This window comes from Beta vulgaris, chromosome 7, assembly GCF_026745355.1.
Source record: "Beta vulgaris subsp. vulgaris cultivar EL10 chromosome 7, EL10.2, whole genome shotgun sequence".
Classification (NCBI taxonomy): Eukaryota; Viridiplantae; Streptophyta; class Magnoliopsida; order Caryophyllales; family Amaranthaceae; genus Beta; species Beta vulgaris.
In genome coordinates this window covers 32,364,623-32,384,919 of record NC_079208.1, presented here as the reverse complement: position 1 = coordinate 32,384,919, position 20,297 = coordinate 32,364,623, and the positions used below count along the sequence as shown (strand labels likewise).

At 35.1% G+C, this 20,297-nt stretch overlaps 1 protein-coding gene across 1 annotated transcript; it reads left to right on the top strand.

The window, feature by feature from the left end:
• The first annotated feature begins 18,935 nt into the window (after window positions 1–18,935).
• On the top strand, window positions 18,936–19,910 carry LOC104898983 (uncharacterized). Its single transcript, XM_010686121.1, has 2 exons — window positions 18,936–19,168; window positions 19,331–19,910. The coding sequence occupies exons 1-2, from the start codon at window positions 18,936–18,938 to the stop codon at window positions 19,908–19,910; spliced, it is 813 nt and encodes a 270-aa protein (XP_010684423.1).
• Window positions 19,911–20,297: the final 387 nt, after the last annotated feature.

Sequence of the window (20,297 nt, the reverse complement as noted above, 5' to 3'; positions counted from 1 at the left end):
GGGTTATAAGCATCATCTACCATAGGACCATACTCATCATGAGACAGATCACCCTCATCCACCAAGCTTTCATCACTATCCTCACTATCACTCTCACTGTGAGGAGGAGAATATTCTTCTTCATCATCAGAAGATAATCCATCATCCAGGACAAGTTCTTCTTGTGGATTAAGTTTCCTTTTTCCCCTATCACACTTGCTCTTCTTACAGACAGAAGACTCATTTGGTGGATTATATTCAATACCTTTTCTCTTGGCAGTGGTCCTAGGAACTCTTTTACTGACAATAGGAAGTTTTGGGGGTCTTTTAGGTTCAGGAGGACCAAGTTCAGGGTAATAGGGTCTCTGGATTGACTGTACTTCAGGCTGAGGTTTAGTTGGTTCAGTTGGTTCAGTTGGGTCAGTTGGTACAGGCTCAGGACCTCTCCCTCTCCCTCTACCACCACCTGTCCCTCTAGCACCACCTCTCCCTCTACCTCTACTTCTACCTCTACCTTTGCTTCTCTCTCCACCTATGTTCTTAAGAGGCTGCGCCTCAGTTTCTGGGAATGGATCAAGCTCCATGTCATACCATTTTTCCTCAACACATTGGTTTATACTATTATCTAATAAGATATCATTTTGACTCTCACTCAACCTCATACTTCTCCTAGGTGAGAAAACAGGAGCAGGATCTGAAGGTACAAGAGTTGGTTGTGAAAGGGGAGTGAGATCAGGTTGTGAAAGGGGAGTGAGTTCAGGTTGTGAAAGGGGAGTGAGTTCAGGTTGTGAAAGGGGAGTCAGTTCAGGTTGTGAAGGAGGATTGAGTGTAGGTTGTGAAGTAGGAATGAGTTTAGGTTGTGAGGAACTTAAATTGTCATCATTTGGGTGTGGCATTATAATCAGACATTCTAAAAACCTTGCACTTCTCCTAGGGGAAACTATGGAATTCAACTTAGGAACAAGTTGTGAAGCACTATCATTCCCTTTTTTCTGTGATTCCCATAACTTCCTAGCAGTAAAAACCGACTGTGTGGGCTTATCCCCCTCACCAACCCAAATGAAAATCTCATGCTTCTCATGCAGGTTATTGAACATTGCAAGTAAGTCTTTGTCATTCAAAATCTGAATATGTTTCTTCCTATAAAGGTATGTAAATGTAGGGTTCTTAGGGCATATAATGCTAGCATCATTAGCTTTGTCCCAATATTCAATAATCAAGTCAATCATCATAACTTTATCAATGTCCTCAACCATAATATCAACATCAATACCCTTGTACTGAAATTTCAGTCAAACACTGTCCATACTAAATTGAAATAAACATATAATTCAGACAAATACAACAATGAAAAAATACTTCATAAACACATAATTTAGATTCAATGTCATACCATTACAAAATAAAACCCCCAATAAATTACCAAAAAAATGCGAAATTAAACCCCAATAAAAACCCTAAAACAGAGCACATAATATAGGGCAACATATATATTAGTAACTAAATTATGGATTTTGAGATGTGATTTAGCTTACATTGTGTCCAATTGTTGCGCACATCCAACCCTTGATCACATTCAACAACCAACAGCCCCGCAACAACAATCAACCCTCGCACATTCAACAAGAGTTCACTAATTTTTAAGGACCTAGAAGAAAGGAGGATTTTTTAGATGAATTATGGACAAAGTTCAGAGATTTATGAAGAAAACTTTAGTTCTGACATGGGTTTGGAGGCTGCATGAAACAGAGAGGAAGGAAGATGGAAGGGTGGGTTGTTTCGAAATTGAAGAGGGGGGGGGGGGATGTTCAGTAAAACTTACTTGAATGACACACGTCATTAAATTTGTTAGGGTAGGTTATTAGGTGAACCTATGTTAACTAAGGTTAGTAGATTTATTAACTTTAACAGCGAAATTAACGTTTTAAATGTCATTAATGTCACGGTTTTGTAAATTAATAAAATACAGTGTTATTTTTGGAACTAAAAAAAAAACAATCTACCATTGAAATTGTTCAATAGTACAGGGTCACCAGTGGGAATTTCCCTAAAATTTTCAGCCAAAACTTTTGCAAGAAATCCATGTTCAGAAATAAATTTTGAAAACCAAAACAATATCAAAGTTATTCTGAACACTTTTGCAAGAATTCATTTTCAGAAATAAAAACTATATTAATTTGCGAAAAGTAACAATTTTTGTTTTTCTAAAAAATTCCAATATCAAATTGTGTATGAATAATTTAAAATTTCATTTCAAATATAATTAAAGCTCAAAGTGTTAAAATTTAGAAAAATGACAAAATTTAAAATGATGAAATTTTAAATAACAATGTGTGAAAAGAGAAGTTAGAAGTTAGACAACGAAAAAAAAAGTGAATTTAGTTTATACTTTCCGGTTACAATTTTGGGATCATGGATCAAATTTTACCCTTGCTAATGCCTAAAAACGGTAAAATTTGTGTTTTAAAAAAATAAGGCACGCATCGCGTGCGTAAATTGCTAGTCCAAACTATGGCAGGTCTGCCAATATTAATCCCAACTAATGATGATTCTGGTATAATCTAAATTATTATGTCTTATCCATAATATCTATACTAATATATTAAAAGGCGTAACGAGGTTTAGGGACTAACTAGTTATTAGGCCCGGGCTATGCCCCGGGTAAGAACAAATTTCATTTATTAATATAATACTTTATGATAATAACAATAAACACAACTTAGCCTAGTGGTTAAGACTTTAGTATATGTACTTGAGGTCTCGTGATCGAACCCTATACTACACAATTTCTAAATTTTTTTATTGTACATAGATTACATGAACTAAAACTCCCTAGGGGTAGTACTGTAGTGGTCAACACTACTCTTCAAATGGTATCATGCATACATAATTAATTTTAATGAACATGCAAATTTATTTATTTTTAAGGATGCAAGGGATATGTTTAATAACATTAACTTTGGAAACATGGATCACCAAGAGAAGTTAGATGAGATGGTGATTCTTTGAAAACCCTTACATAAGGTCAGGGGTTCGAGCCCAAGCTTCAACATATTAAGCCCAAGCCCAAGCCCAAGCTTCAACATGGATCACAATTACTGCAACTTTGCTACAGTTGCGTGGAAGAGACGAAGTACGACCACCATTGACGACATTCAACGAAGCAGTTTTCAGAAGTAGAAACGCAATTTCGTCTAGTATTTCAACAACAACAAGGTAATTTTTTTGATTCCTCTGTTTCATACTTAGTAATTTACATGAATTTTAGCTTTTCGAAATGGAAAAATTCTGCAAATTTATGTATTATTACAGTGATGAAAAGTTGAATTTTTTATGTTGATTATGGTTTAGGGCGGTTGTGAATAGCAAATTTTGCAATTGATTTAGTTTTATATTGTTATTTTCTTTGATTAGGGGATCACTACTATTTCGGGAACTCTTAAAATGTGGCATGGGGGTTTCTTTAGTAAGGATGAGCATGGTGTTCTTCGATATTATGCTGGAAAATATCGAACCTTTCCTATTGATTTTGATCTGATGTGTTGGTTTTGGTTGGTTGAGTTAGCTAAGAAATGTGGAAATTATGATGAAATTGTTGAGGTTCACTATATGCTTCTTGGGGAGCAAGATCTTGAGGTGGGACGGACTTAGAAGGGTTACGAGTGATGAGGAGGTGAGGGAGTTGATTTCCCATGCTAAAACAAAACAAGGTAGGTGTATTGATTGTTATGTCATTCATGACATTCCTGAGGTTATACCTGTGTTAGGGGACTGTGAAATAAGAAATTCACCTAAAGGGACAGTTGGAAGGAGAAAACCATACACCCCAAAAAGAAAGAAAAAAAAAACAAAAGCCAAAAAATCAAGTGAACCTTTGACTAAAAAGGGAGCTACTCAACTCTTGACCATTCCACAACAAGGGTTTCTGAGGTGGGCAAAAAACCAAGCTCCTCAACTGTTGAACCTCCCCAAAATACTGATAACTCACAACCAAGGAATGAGCCCGTAGAAAACACCTCTGAAGAACCAGAAAAAACCCAATTTTCACAAATCACCCAAGTCACTCAATTATCTTCACAAATTACCCAAGATAACATTCACAGTCCAAGGACTAATGAAGTACCACTTGAGGCAAAACATGATGGTGGGTTTGCATATGATTGGATAGATCCAAGGACTGATGAAGTACCTACTTGGGATGATTTTTTGTCTGAGTATGATTATGATTTTGAAGATTATGATCCTACTGATCCTGAATTTAACCTAGAGGTAGAACAAACCATATTAAGTGAGGGAGAACAAGAAGGACTTGAGGGCGGTAACAATGGAGAGGGACATGTTAGTGAGGAGGAGAGGAGTGTTGAGGATGAATCTGATGAAAATTAGGAGGAAGGTGTGCCTTTGTCGAATGGAGGCACTAGTGATGAAGAGTATGTGAGAACAAGGGAAGCATTAAAGGGATGGAATGCAAAGGCTTTAGAGATTGCAAACAGGCTTCAAAAAGAGGCTGAAGAGGGAAGGCAAGCAGGAAAAGCATGACATATTGGTGGGAGTAATGGTGAAGCAACTAAGACAGGTGAATTTTTAAGTGAATATGAAGACAATGATGAAGAGATACTCACTGACACTGATGAGGAAGATAACATAATTGCAAGGAAGAGAAAGTAAAAGTAGTTGTAGTTGACAACAACACTGACTACAATACTTTACAATTGACGGTGGGTATAAGGTTTGAGAACAGGGAGAAGTTTAGGAGTGCAGTAGGTAAGTATGCTATTGCTCAAGGAAGAAATTTATACTGGAGTGTGAGCAACAAGTAGAGGTAACAAAGACTAGGGGAAAAATGCATGCATAATTGTCATTTCAGAATATAAGCAAGTTGGGAGAGCAAGAGATCTTGCTTTGTGGTTAAATCAATCATATTAGAGCACACTTGCAACAGAAATATGGAGTCCAAGAGGCAAATGAAGACAAGGTGGGTGGCTGAGCAGTTGCTTGAAATGTTTAAGTCAAGGCGACATTGGCCAGTAAAAGACATCCAGAAGAAAATCAGGAGGGCTTACAAGATCATTGTAAAAAAAAACCTATGCATACAGGGTGAAAAGTATCAAGCTCACAAGAAGATTCATGGTTGTATGGAAGAACATTACAACAAGATTGGCCAGTATATAGCAGCACTAACAAAGTCAAGCCCAAACAATTTATTCACCTTGGTGACTAATCCTTCTTCGATCAGCACCTCCTATATTTCAAAGGTTTTGTGTGTGTTATATAATATGAGCACTATAAGGGGGGGGGGTGAATTATAGTGAGAGAATAAGCTATAATTTTTGCGGAATTAAAAGTAAACTTGGGAACAAACAATGGGAACACGAGAGATTTAGCGAGGAAAAACTTCCTAGGCCTAGAAGGAAGAAACAACCTCGACCACAAGGGATTTTAAACAACTTTCGACTATAATAGGCCAAAACAACTCTGATTACAACCTATTACTTTTCTCTCGATTCTAACTTAAGTCACTCAACTCAAGTTCCCAACGACAGTTCCCACAACTGACGTTCCTCTCAAACTTCACTCGAAGTTCCTTTCTCTTTCTCTTTCTCTTGCTTCACTCAAAGCTTCTCACACTTACAAGAGTTCACTCAAACCCTTTTCTCAAAAATACACTTTGTAAAATAATGGAAGAGTAATAAACTCGATTAATGTAAGTATGAATTCTCTTAAGGAAAAGGCGGCACTGACACTTTAGATAACTTAAGACAAATTAACTAAGTCAGACACATTTTGCTCAAATGAATTAGGCGCCTATTTATAGACAATTAAGACAAGACATGTTCTCCACTAATTAAACCATTATCACATGATCTCCATGATGTTAATTAATTAATTAAATTAAATTAATTATTCTATGTCATGTAAAGCATCCACTAATCCACTACTTCACTTCATAAGAGAAGCAGTAACACATTACGTGGTTTTACAAAACTTGAAGAATAATTAAACTCATTTTAATTAAATAAATACTTGGAGGATAATTAACTAAGCCACTAAATCCACTAACTACATAAATCGTGTAGCAGTAGGTTTAGGCGTGCAATCTAATTTTTAGGAAATAAATAAATTGAATCCTTTAGCTAGTTTTTAGGAAAAATATCTTTTTCAAAATATCTTTTATAAAACCGGAAAAAAACAGTTTTATATTTTAAAATCCGAAACATTTTAAAAACCGAAAATATTAAATTTTCGAAAACTAAATCTTTTAAATAAAATATAAAAGATAAAAGATAAAAGATAAGATTTGAAAATCAGTTAAATTAAAATCAGAAAATCTTTTTAAAATCTTTTCCTAACAAACTTAAACTAAATTCCTAAAATAGTGGATCTTAGTCAAAACATCCCTAAAAACTCTAACAACTATATTGGGCACAAGTTTAACTTAGGCGCACAATATTAGAGTCTCTTAGGAGTTCCTAAATGAGTTTTTAAGTCTTGTTCCCTAACCTTGTTCATATAGTGCCAGGTCTGTTCCTTTCATGGGAACAGAACCAAGTTCCTTTGAGAATTCACCACGAACTTAATTAAACTTTTACTCAACCTTAACATGAAGATAATAAATATCCTAATGTATTCTAATCTTCATTCCATGCACTAGGGGAAAAAACAGAAAGGGCTGCGCAGGAAGGGCTGCGCTTTTTCCTAAAAGCGCAGCCCTTCACCTAGTAGGGTTGCGCTTTTAGGAAAAGCGCAACCCTTCTGTAGGTAAGAAGGGCTGCGCTTTTTTAAAAAGCGCAGCCCTACTAAGTGAAGGGCTGCGCTTTTTTAAAAAGCGCAGCCCTTCTGCTATGTAGGGCTGCGCTTTTTTTAAAAAGCGCAGCCCTTCCTGAAAAAATTTGAAATTTCGAAATCGCGAGCTTTGAAATATTGAGCGGGGATTCAGATATATTATCCCTCATTCTCTCTCCTCTCTCACATCCCTCATTATTCCTTCCCTCCTTCTCTCTCATCCTCTCTTCTCTCTCATCCTCTCTTCTCTCTCAAAAACTCCCATAAACATTTGCAACAAAAATCCTGAAATGATTTGCACTAAACATGCCGACGGAGTCCTATTGCCTATTGTGATACCTTTTCGGAAGCGGAACGGGCCAACGAGTCAAACTCACCGCTATGCTGTGGTGTTTAGGCTTTTTAAGCCATCCGAGTTCGTTTAAGCCTCCAAATAGCCATTTTAAGTTTTTCCGAATTTTTTTTTCCCCTTAAATTATGTATTAGGGTTTTGTTTTATGTATTTAAACATTATTAGGTTAATGTTTGGAGGTAGTTCTTGTATTTTCAGATCTATAATGTTCTTGTATACTTCTTTTTGTTTATTTTGATTAATGTTCTTGTATACTTCTCTTTGTTTATTTTGATTAATGTTCTTGTATACTTCTCTTTGTTTTGATTAATGTTCTTGTATACTTCTCTTTGTTTTGATTAATGTTCTTGTATACTTCTCTTTGTTTTGATTATTAATGTTCTTGTATTTTCATCTTTGTTTTGATTAATGTTCTTGTATTTTCAGATCTATAATTTCTTGTATTAGTTTTTGTTCGTTTTTTTCATTTTCGTTTCATTCTTTTTTTTTTGTTTTGGGTTTAGTATTTTCGTTTCGTTTCTCTTCTCTTCTGTTTAATTTCAGAAAAAATGTGAGATTATGAGCAAAAAAATGTCAATTTTTTTTTTTTTTTTTTGGTAGGAAGGGCTGCGCTAGTTAGGAAAAAGCGCAGCTCTTCTAGCTCAGAAGGGCTGCGCTTTTTCCTAACTAGCACAGCCCTTCTAAGCTAGAAGGGTTGCGCTTTCTCCTAACTAGCGCAGCCCTTCTAGCTTAAGGGCTGCGCTTTTCTAGCGCAGCCCTACTTAAAAAGTGAAGGGCTGCTACTGAAAGGGTTGCTGTCAAAAAGCGCAGCCCTACAGGCCTTTTTTAGCGCAGCCCTTCTTCATTTTTCCACTAGTGATGCTTGATTCTTCATCTCTCGAACATTTTTACTTCGATCTTGATTAATTCTCCGTTTTAATCTTCAATCAAAATATTCTCTTTGCTCGACATGAATTACCTTGCAACAACATAAATAAAATATATATGTCTTTTGTGGTTAGGTCATCTTCAAAATCAAGGTCAACAATTTCCCCCTTTTTGAAGATGACAACAAAAGGCATATACTAAAAATAATACACATAAGTCATATAAAAAATTTTAACAAAGTATGTAACCAAGTTAAATTAAGTATTATAGACTTGTTATTTTATTTTGTAAAGAAGAAATATGAGAACATAATCCATGACAAAAAAAATTTACTCTGATTTGCCTTTATCTTTCCCCCTTTGGCATCTTCAAAAACATTAGTCCACGATTTCAAAAAGATGAATATTATTCACTAAAACATCACACCACCAAATTGTAGAAAAATTGGTTAGTATAAGCAAATAAAGCATTCAACTCTCAAAAACCGCAATCCAAGAATATTAGCCATTCATTTAGACGCACACATGCAAAAAGATCAAACTTAGAATTACAAATTAACAAGTTCCATTGTAGCATGATTAAAGGAGAAATATAGAAAGACAAAATTAAAAAAGTTCATGTTCCCACACAAAAACAAACGAAATAGAAAAGTTTATGTTTAGGAGAGGGAGGTTGCTCACTTCTTCCACCACATCATGAAGCTTGCCATCACTTCTTGATGATTTTCGGCCAATGTCATTCCCTTGAGCACAATTCTTCCAACTTCAACAACGAGAGTTCATTGCTTGAATGGAGGAAGAAAGTTCACCAAGCCGAGCCATATCCTTGTTGTCCTCCAAGGCTTTTCAACTTTGTGCATTACCCCTTTTACCAACCCATTTAAATCCTTAGCTTCGTAGCAAACTCCATCATTGCTTCCGAATGACCCATAACCAAGAGAACAAAAATCCAATCTTCTAGCATGAGCTAGAGTATATGTAGAACCAATGGTAGGATTTTGAGAAGAGAGGAGCTTGAGAAGGACTTGGTGCGGCTGTTGTTCCTTAGGTTTGGGAACAGCAGGTTGTTCCTCTGAATGGGAACACACTGTTTCCTTGCTTTAGGAACAGAACAGGAGGGTTTTGAGGTAGAGGGAGGGATAGGATCATTTTGTGGTGCTAGGGTAGAGGTGAGGCAGATTTTTGTGAGATGGAGGAAAAGGAGGATTGGTTTCCATGGAACAGGAGTCGGTTCCCTGAAGGAGGAGGTTAGATTCATAATCTTCCCTATCAATCACCTTACTTCATCTTCCTCACAACTTTCTCGCATCAAGCAAAGGAAAATTAAGCACTTTCATTTTTGAACCTTTGACTAGTTCTAGTGCTTTTCAAACCGGTTTCACCACCTCTTCAACCACCTTCTTCCCTTTCTTTTTCGGTTTTCTTTTCTTTTTCATTTTTCCACTTTTTCTGTTTTCTTCTCTTCAATTTCTTTTTCTTCTTCTTCGTCCACTTCATCATACACATCATCATCCTCATCATCATCAAAGTTAGCACGCTCCCTTAATAACTTCTCCATTCACAACACAAACATTTAAGTTATTCAAGGCACGCACATTCAACATATTTCCCGTGAATACTAATGGATGAGTTCCCGAAATTTTCACTTAAATTAAGTAGATTTCGGTTACTAAGCTCCATAGCCAACAACAAACCATTTTCAATGCAATGACTCAATGTGTTGAATCATTAAAGAGGAAAGTTTATGTGTTTGAGAGGTAAACAATGAATATAAATTAAATCCAACATGCTAACTTGAGCACGTTTAAAGAGACGAGGCAATAAAGCTTTCTTAGGATGTGAAAAAAATTTTGTGTAGGGAGAAAGAGATTATGATCAAGAAATGTTTTTCCCTTTTGACCACCATATTAACAATCAATTGATCAAAAGAGATATCCGAAAATGGATAGGACCACGTTGTTTCTTGAAATAAACATCGTTCCTCTCACGGGAACACCAAGCATTTACCCAAATTTTAGCATTAAAATCAATTTGAGTTCCTTTACCAAGTGGAACAATTTCCTTCTTCATCCATGGAAAAGTTTTCACAAAATTCATCCATAATTTAGGAATCAAACTATTTCCATAACATTTCACAAAGATGTTTCCCAACCTTGAAACTTAATCATATTGAGCAATTGACGAAATTTACTCTTTTCACCAAGAAACATCAATAAAAAGTCCATGCACATACCTAGATGCCGTGGATTTTTTCGAGCAACCTGTTGTTCCTCTCTCGGAACATCTGATTCCCCCTCACTTGTTGCATGATTCTTCAACCTCCATTTCAACGTTTCTTCATTTTCTTCCTTTTCCTTAGAATTCTAGTGAAGAATTGGAGAAATATCCATGGGTGGTGATTCAATTTAGATGGAGAAGGAGAGGGTTTTTCGGCTTTGTGGGAGGAGAGAGAGTGAGAAGTGTTTTTGGGATCATATTTTGTGGAGTATTTTCGGTTTTATGAGAAGGAAAAAAAATTATTTGTTTTGTTTAAGGAAAGAAAAAAATATAAACCGTGTATTACACGTTTTTGAAGAAAAAAATCTTATCTAATAAAAAATATCTTCAACTAACTTGAGAGATATAAGGAAAAAATCAAATTTTTAGGAAATAAAATCTGAAGAGAATATTTTTGGATTTTTGAAACAAAAAAAATCTAAATTGAACACGCTGGGAACATCGTTTGGGAACAATGAATGGAAACAAGAAATTTTGCTACTTTGGAACCCATTAATTCTTTTAATCCTTTGTCATCACTTAAGGCATAGAATTGTCTTATGAACAATAAGGGGAATATTATTGGACATTGGTGAGCAGTTTTCAGACATTTTTACTTATACAATGAAATAATCATATAAGATTGTGATGTATTTAAGCAAATAAAAACATGAAAATGCACATCCAAACATAATGCCAAAGAATTAACACAAAGGGGAATATTGTAGCAATCATTTCAACTTGATTAAGCCAAGTTCAAGTCTCAATTTCTCAAACCTATCTCTATTTAAGGGCTTTGTCAAAATGTCTAATTTGACGTTCAGTCTCACAGAATTCCATTTTAATAAGACCCTTTTCAACATTATCTTTCAGAAAGTGATGCCTAATATGGATGTGTTTGACTCTTGAATGATGCACGGGATCTTTAGAAATACTAATAGCACTAGTATTATCACAATAGATGGGAACACATTCAAAGTAATTCCATAGTCACGTAGTTGTTGTTTTATCCATAGCATTTGGGAACAACATGCTGCTGCTGCAACATATTCAGCCTCGCTGTAGATAAAGCAACTGTGTTTTGCTTCTTGGTGCTCCAAGAAACTAAACTATGACTAAGGAACTGAACCATACCTGATGTACTCTTCCAGATCTCCTATATAGTCAGCATACGCAAATCCTTTTAATTCAAAGGTATCACTTCTCGAATAGAATAGGCTTAAATCATCTGTTCCCTTGAGGTATCTTAGGATTCTCTTCACAGCTGTGAGATGAGATTCCTTTGGATTGGCTTGAAACCTTGCACATAACCTACACTGAAAGCAATATCAGGACGACTTGCAGTTAGATATAGTAATGAGCCAATCATACCTCGATACTTGGTTTGATCCACACTTTTCCTATAGAATCTTCATCCAATCTGGTTGAATTCCCATAGGTGTATGATTACTTTGGATGCTTCCAAACCATACTTTTTCAATAGTTCCTTTATGTACTTTTTTGATGGATGTAGATTCCTTCTTCTGTTTGCTTGATTTGCAACCCAAGAAGAAGTTTAGCTCACCCATCATACTCATTTCAAATTCTTTACTCATGAGATTAGCAAAGTCCTTGCACAAAGATTCATTAGTGGCACCAAATATAATATCATCAACATATATTTGAACAACTAATAAATGTTTTCCTTTTGATTTTAAAAACAAGGTTCGATCCAATTTTCCTCTTTTAAACTCATTTTCAAGAAGGAACTTAGAAAGTCTTTCATACCATGCTCTTGGAGCTTGCTTTAACCCATAAAGAGCTTTGTCAAGCTTAAAGACATGATTAGGAAATTCTTTATTTCAAAACCTGGAGGTTGTTCTACAAATACCTCCTCATTAAGATAACCATTTAGAAAAGCACATTTTACATCCATTTGATACAATTTAAACCCATGAAGGCAGCAAAAGCTATGAAATTCTAATTGCTTCCAATCTTGCAACTGGAGCAAAAGTTTCTTCATAATCAATGCCTTCCTGTTGATTGTATCCTTTCACAACTAACCTGGCCTTGTTTCTTAATTATGTTCCGAACTCATCTAATTTGTTTCGAAACACCCACTTCAAACCAATAACCTTGTTATGTTTAGGTTAGGTTCAAGGTGCCAAACTTTGTTTCTTTCAAATTGATGAAGTTCATCCTGCATTGCTACGATCCAATCAGCATCAGTGAGAGCTTCTTCATGATTCCTAGGTTCCAACATAGAAAGAAAACATGAAAAGCACAAAAGTTTTTCAATTGAGATCTCGTTTGAGTTCCCTTTTTATGTCACTGATTATTAGTTCCACAGGATGGGAACGATGAGTTTTCCAAGGCTTTGGTTGGAAATCCTGGATGGAAACTTGTTTCCTTGATCTCTTCATTTCCCTGTACTTGGGAACCAGGTTCAACAATAGTGGATTCATTCACTAGTGCATCATCACTTAGTTCTTCTTCTTCCTCATTGGGAACAGGAACAGGATGTTGTTCCCTTGGCTTTGTTCCCATGACTTCGTCTTCCAAAGTCTCATCAATAAGACTTGATCTTTTTCAATCCTATTTCGAAGTCATCTTCAACCTGTGTGCTTGCATCAAATTTATCTGTTTCATCAAAAATAACATGCACACTTTCTTCTACACACATAGACCTTTTATTATACACTCTATAAGCCTTGCTACTAGAAGATATCCTAAGAATACAGCTTCTTCACTTCTAGCATCAAATTTTCCAAATTTTGTTTCCCATTATTATGAACAAAACATTTACATCCAAATGTTCTGAAATATGTAATATTGGGCTTTTTACCAAAATACAGCTCATAGGGTTTTATTTAATAAAGGTCTTACCATGGCTCGATTTATAATATGACAAGCAGTATTCACAGCTTCTGCCCAAAAGTTTTAGAAGACCACTAGCTATCAACATAGTCCTAGCCATCTCTTCTAGTGTTCTATTCTTCCTTTCAACAACACCATTTTGTTGAGGTGTTCTAGGGGCTGAGAAATTGTGATCTAATCCATTGTCTCTGCTAAAGTCATCGAACTTAAATTTCAAATCTTTACCATGGTCGGATCTAAGGTGTAAGCATTTTGACCACTCAAATTTTTACTTTCTTTGCAAAGACAAGGAACTCATCATAAGTCTCGTCCTTGCTAGAAAGAAAAATAACCCAAGTAAATCTAGAGAAGTCATCTACAATTACTAACACATATTTCTTTCCACTCCTACTTTGTATCCTCATAGGTCCACATAAATCCATATGATTAACTCTAAAGGTCTTGTGGTACTACCACATTCTTGGACTTGAAAGAGGACCTAACATGCTTACCTTTTGCGCATGCATCACAACATGATCTAAATGAAACTTAGTAGAGGGTAAACCTAAAACTAGTTCTTTAGAACGCAGTTTGTCAAGCAAGAAAAGCTAGCATGACCTAGACGCTTGTGCCATAAAATGAATCATCATCAATAACACTAAGGCATGTGAATTTGTTTTTGGGAACAAGGTTGAGATCCACAACATATGTGTTCCCTTTCCTTGTTCCTTCCAAAATGAATCCTTTGTGCTATTGTTGACATAAACATTTTTCACTATTAAACTTCACACAGTTCCCTTATCACAGAATTGGGAAATACTTAACAAGTTATGCTTTAATCCATCAACTAGAAAACATTTCTATGGAATGTGACGATGACTTACCAACTTTGCCCATGGCAACTATGTTACCTTTCTTGTTGTCACCAAAAGTCACACTTCCACCATTATAGGCTGAGAGTGAGAGAAATCTTGATTTATCTCCAGTCATATGCTTAGAACAACCACTGTCTAGGTACCATGTGTTGTTCCCCCTCACTCCAACCTGCAAGAAAACTAATTGTTAGAGTTAGGAACCCAATCTTTCTTGGGTTCCTTTCCTTCAGGAACAATAGATTTCTTTTTCCAAATTACTTCTTGTTTCCAAGTTCTCATTATGCGACCAAGTCTTTTAGGACAAGAGTTCCTAAAATGACCAGTGTTCCCACAAAACATACAAACTTTATCACTTGGTAAATCAACTCTCTTTTTAGGTTTTTCAAATTTTTTTTGTGATTAAAACCAAGACCTTCAGTTCGTTTTGTTTGAGGGTTCTTAATCCAGTTTGGAATAGGTAGCATTTTCTTTTCATTTCTCATTTGGTGCAGTTCCCTACAAGTTCTCTATTTTCAATTTCCAAAAATGAAACATGATTTTTCAATTCGTTTATTTCAGATTTGAAACTTTGCAAGGGAACTGACTTAATGTCAAATGAACTTACTTCAGGAACAAACTCTTTTAGTTGTGATAACTCAAGACTTAACAAGTAGTTCTCATTTTTAAGATTTTGAAATCCTCTTTTAATTTAAGATTTTTGTCAAACAATTCGAAAAATCTTTTCTCAATATCAATCGAACACTTTTAAGCCAAGAGGTATGTTCCTTTGCTAACTTAAAGCATGTTGACATTGTTTTAGTTTAATGTTCATCTTTGCAATCATTTACAGCGTCAACAATAAACTCAAATAATTTTCTTTACTTAAAGAATTAAGACGAGTTTTGATGGTGTCTAGACTTGCCTCAAGAGATTCAATCTCTTCATCAGATTCGGAATTGTCAAGAGCCATAAGACAGAAGTTTGCAGTCTCCTCATTTGGTTGAGGATCATCTTCTTCTCGAGTCAGAGTCTCCCCATGCAGCAACCATAGCTTTCTTCATGTCAGATCGAGTATAGGAGTTTTTGTATTTCTTGTTCCTATCTCTGCTTCGTTCCCTTCCTTTGCCTTTTTCTTGTTCCCATTGGGGACAATCCTTGATGAAGTGCTCAGAACTGCCACACTTATGACAAACAAGTTTGTTAGAATATTTCTTATTCTTACCTTTGTAATCCTCTTCTTCATGTTCCTAAACATTCTTTTGAATTTTCGGACCATGAGAGCGATTCTTCTTCATCGTTTCTGAGCTTCACTTTCATCAGCTTTTAAGGCAATCGATTTTTGCTTGGACATGTCTCCATTCTCATTGTCCAATTGCAACTCATGAGTCATGAGGGAACCAGCAAGTTGTTCCAAATTGAACTTAGTAAAGTCCTTAGTTTCCTGTAAGGCAGTTACCTTAGCCATCCAACGATCCCTAGGAAGGCTCCTTAGGACCTTTCGTACCTGTTCCTCAGATGTAATCACTTTACCAAGAGATGTTAGCTCATTAATATATTAGTAAAGCGTGTAAACATTCTTGGATAGACTCTTTTGATTTCATTTGAAAAAGTTCATATTGGTTCATCAAAAGATCTATTTTTGATCTCTTAACTTCACTCGTACCTTCATGAGTGACTTCAAGAAGATCCCAAATTTGTTTTGCGGTTTTCATCCCATGACACGATTGTGTTCATGAGGTCCAAGACCACAATGAAGCAATTTTAGCAAGAGCATTAATTTCCATCTTTTCGAAATCAGCTTTATCAAAATCAGATATAGATTTAGGAATTACCTCATTCTTGTCATTAGTGGTAGTGACTTCAAAATCACCTACCTCTATGACTCTCCATACCTGGTAATTGTCGGCTTTGATAAAGATCTCCATTTGTTCTTCCAGTAAGTGTAAAACTTACCATTGAACATTGGTGGCCTCTGCGTAGAGTACCCTTCTTCCAGTTTCTCTCTAGTATTCATATTTTTCAAGATCTTGAACTCAACAGGGTTTCCTGAATATTAGAGTTCCCGCTCTGATACCAATTGTTGTATAATATGAGCACTATAAGAGGGGGGGTGAATTATAGTGAGAGAATAAGCTATACTTTTTGCGGAATTTGTTGAACCCTAGTTTTGATAATGACAAAGAAACAAAGGAACAAACTAAGTAGTGAACTAATGAATTATTTAAGTGTATGGTGTTTAAGGTATCAATGCAAGGAACTGGGAGAATACGAAGTCAATGAAGAAGTCAAGAGAGGATTTCAGTTGATACTGGAGCAAGCATTGGATCAAGAATAATAGAAGCTAGGCGTTTTATTTTCTAGTTCCAATGTAAAGGAACAAAGAAAGAATGGTAAGGAACTGTGGCAGAATATTTGAGAATGAGCGTTTGTTCCTTTATAAGGAAGGCACTTAGCAAATATGTTAAAGGAACTGAATTAATAAAAGGAACTAGACTTAGGCGTGTAATTAGTGTAACGGTTAAAATGATAATGGAGTAAGTCATGCCTAGATTATAGGAAATTAGTTATTTCTAATTTCAAATGATAAAATCAGTTTTAAAAAGAAAAATTTGTTTTAGAAAAAGATTATATTTTTCGGAAAATAAGAAAATAAATATCCGGTTGTTAGAAAGATTTTATTTCAAAGATATTATTTTCTTAAAGATTAGAAATTCAGATTTAAAGATAAAAAGAGTTTATAAAAACTGATTTTCGGATAAAGCTCAAGGAACTCCTATTAATTAGGAGTAATGGCTGCAATTTATCCACGATCATTTATAGTTCATGGGATCATGGGACATGATGTAAAACGTGTTCCTTAGGGGAAGGAACATCATGGGTTAATGGACTAAACATGTACTCTAACATTAATCCCATGTTCTTCATGATTAACACTATAAATATAGAAGTCTAGATAAGTTCCAAATTGTGTCTGACTAAGTAATTAAGTGAGTTTAACTAATTAAGTGTCAGTGCCTTCATTCTCTCATAATAGCCATTTGTTCTTTGCCTTCTTACTCTAATTCCACTAAGCTTATTTCGATCAATTGTATTTTGGTTTTTGGGGTAAGGGAACTTTGAGTGAAGTTCTGTAAGAGAGAGGCTTTGAGTGAAGCTTGTATGTGTGAGAAAACTTCGAGTGAAGTTGAGAGGAACTGTTGTTAAGGGACAGTGGCTCAGGAACTTGAGTTTAGGAACTCAAGGTGTGGCTCGAGTTAGAATTAGGTTGTAACAGAGTTGTTTGGCCTAATTAGTGAAAGTGTTGAGTTTAAAATCCCTAGTGGTCGAGTTGTTTCTTCTTGTTGGGCCAAGAAGTTTTTCCTCGTAAAATCCCTTGTGTTCCTTAGCTTGTTTATTCGTTTAAGTTTTAATTTCCGCAAAAAGTTACGTTTATTTCTACACCTACAATTCACCCCCCCTCTTGTAGTGTTCCTAGGGAAATAACAGAATTAAAAGTAAACTTGGGAACAAACAATGGGAACACGAGAGATTTAGCGAGGAAAAACTTCCTAGGCCTAGTAGGAAGAAACAACCTCGACCACAAGGGATTTTAAATAACTTTCCACTATATTAGGCCAAAACAACTCTGATTACAACCTATTACTTTTCTCTCGATTCTCAACTTAAGTCACTCAACTCAAGTTCCCAACGACAGTTCCCACAACTGACGTTCCTCTCAAACTTCACTCGAAGTTCCTTTCTCTTTCTCTTTCTCTTTCTCTTGCTTCACTCAAAACTTCTCACACTTACAAGAGTTCACTCAACCCCTTTTCTCAAAAATACACTTTGTAAAATAATGGAAGAGTAATAAACTCGATTAATGTAAGTATGAATTCTCTTAAGGAAAAGGCGGCACTGACACTTTGATAACTTAAGACAAATTAACTAAGTCAGACACATTTTGCTCAAATGAATTAGGCGCCTATTTTTAGACAATTAAGACAAGACATGTTCTCCACTAATTTAAACCATTATCACATGATCTCCATGATGTTAATTAATTAATTAAATTAAATTAATTATTCTATGTCATGTAAAGCATCCACTAATCCACTACTTCACTTCATAAGAGAAGCAGTAACACATTACGTGGTTTTACAAAACTTGAAGAATAATTAAACTCATTTTAATTAAATAAATACTTGGAGGATAATTAACTAAGCCACTAAATCCACTAACTACATAAATCGTGTAGCAGTAGGTTTAGGCGTGCAATCTAATTTTTAGGAAATAAATAAATTAAATCCTTTAGCTAGTTTTTAGGAAAAATATCTTTTTCAAAATATCTTTTATAAAACCGAAAAAAACAGGTTTTATATTTTAAAATCCGAAACATTTTAAAAACCGAAAATATTAAATTTTCGAAAACTAAATCTTTTAAATAAAATATAAAAGATAAAAGATAAAAGATAAAAAGATAAGATTTGAAAATCAGTTAAATTAAAATCAGAAAATCTTTTTAAAATCTTTTCCTAACAAACTTAAACTAAATTCCTAAAATAGTGGATCTTAGTCAAAACATCCCTAAAAACTCTAACAACTATATTGGGCACAAGTTTAACTTAGGCGCACAATATTAGAGTCTCTTAGGAGTTCCTAAATCAGTTTTTAAGTCTTGTTCCCTAACCTTGTTCCTATAGTGCCAGGTCTGTTCCTTTCATGGGAACAGAACCAAGTTCCTTTGAGAATTCACCACGAACTTAATTAAGCTTTTACTCAACCTTAACATGAAGATAATAAATACCCTAATGTATTCTAATCTTCATTCCATGCTTGATTCTTCATCTCTCGAACATTTTTACTTCGATCTTGATTAATTCTCCGTTTTAATCTTCAATCAAAATATTCTCTTTGCTCAATCATGAATCACCTTGCAACAACATAAATAAAATATATTATGTCTTTTGTGGTTAGGTCATCTTCAAAACTCAAGAGTCAACAGTGTGTTTTGAAGGGGTGAAACAAGGTTGGATGCAGGGTTGTAGGAAGGTTCTTTGTGTTGATGGGTTTTTCTTAAAGACTATTTTAGGAGGGCAATTATTAGCTGTTGTAGGTAGGGATACAAAAGACCAAATGTATCCTTTGTGTTGGGCTATGGTTGAAGGGGAAATAAATGACTCTTGGTTGTGGTTTTTCAATGAATTGAAGAAGGTGCTTGGTGAACTGATGGCAGTGACATTACAATTATATCTGATGCAGCTCAGGTAACTTTCTATACTTCTATTTGTTTTGTTTTAGTAACTACTTATTAGATATTAATATGTTAGTTACTATGGATTGCAGACCATTTTGAATGTTGTGCACAATGTCTTGCCACAGGCATAACATAGACATTGTGCAAGACATGTATTTGCTCATTGGCATAGGTACTTTAGGGGAGATGAAATGAAGATATTATTCTGGAATGATGTAGAGGCTTACAATGAGGAGGAATATGAGGATGTATTAAAGGAGATGGAAAAGGTTAGTCCTAGTGTAGTTGTATCATTCAAGGCTTATAACCCAAAGTGTTTTTGCAAGGCATTTGTAAGGAATAATACTAAGTGTGATGTCATAGTGAATAATATGGCAGAGACTTGCAATGGTTATATACTGAACGCAAGAACAAAGTACTTGATCTTCATGCTTAAAGACATTAGGACAGCTTTAATGCAAAGAATGGTGGAGAATAAGGAAGAAATGGAAAAAAGCAAAGATGTTTTGTGCCCTAGGATTAAAGCTAAGTTGAACAAGGAGAAACTACTAGTTGTTGAGTGTTCTATAATGCCATCAACAACCATTTTGTTCCAGGTGTCACACAAGTTAGGCACTTTGGAAGTTGATATTGAAGCAAGGAGTTGTACTTGCAAGAAATGGAATATCACTGGTGTGCCATATTGCCATGGTTGTGCTGCTATCTTCTTCAAACATGAGAAGCCTAAAGCTTATGTGCATGAGTGCTACTAGGGGTGAAAGTTACGGATAAAATCCAAAATCCAATCCAATCCAGTCCGAATTAGTAATTTGGATAGGATTCGGATTGGATTCAGATTGAGATTTTTTGAACATTTGGATTTTTGAATCGGATTGGATTGAGGGTAATTGGATTCAAAAATCAAATATAACCGAATAGTAATATGCCTTGTATTATGTATCTGTATTGGGTTTAAGTGCTTAACTGATTTTTTATTATAAAAAAAACCTACTCCATAGCCCAATACACATAGCACTTCAATCCTTCTCCTAAAACACTAATTGCACTTAATTCCTCATTTTCTAAATCTGCTTGGTTGTTGTTGTGCTTAATTTATTTCATCGAAAAACTAGAATTTAAAAAAAAACGGATTTCCGGAT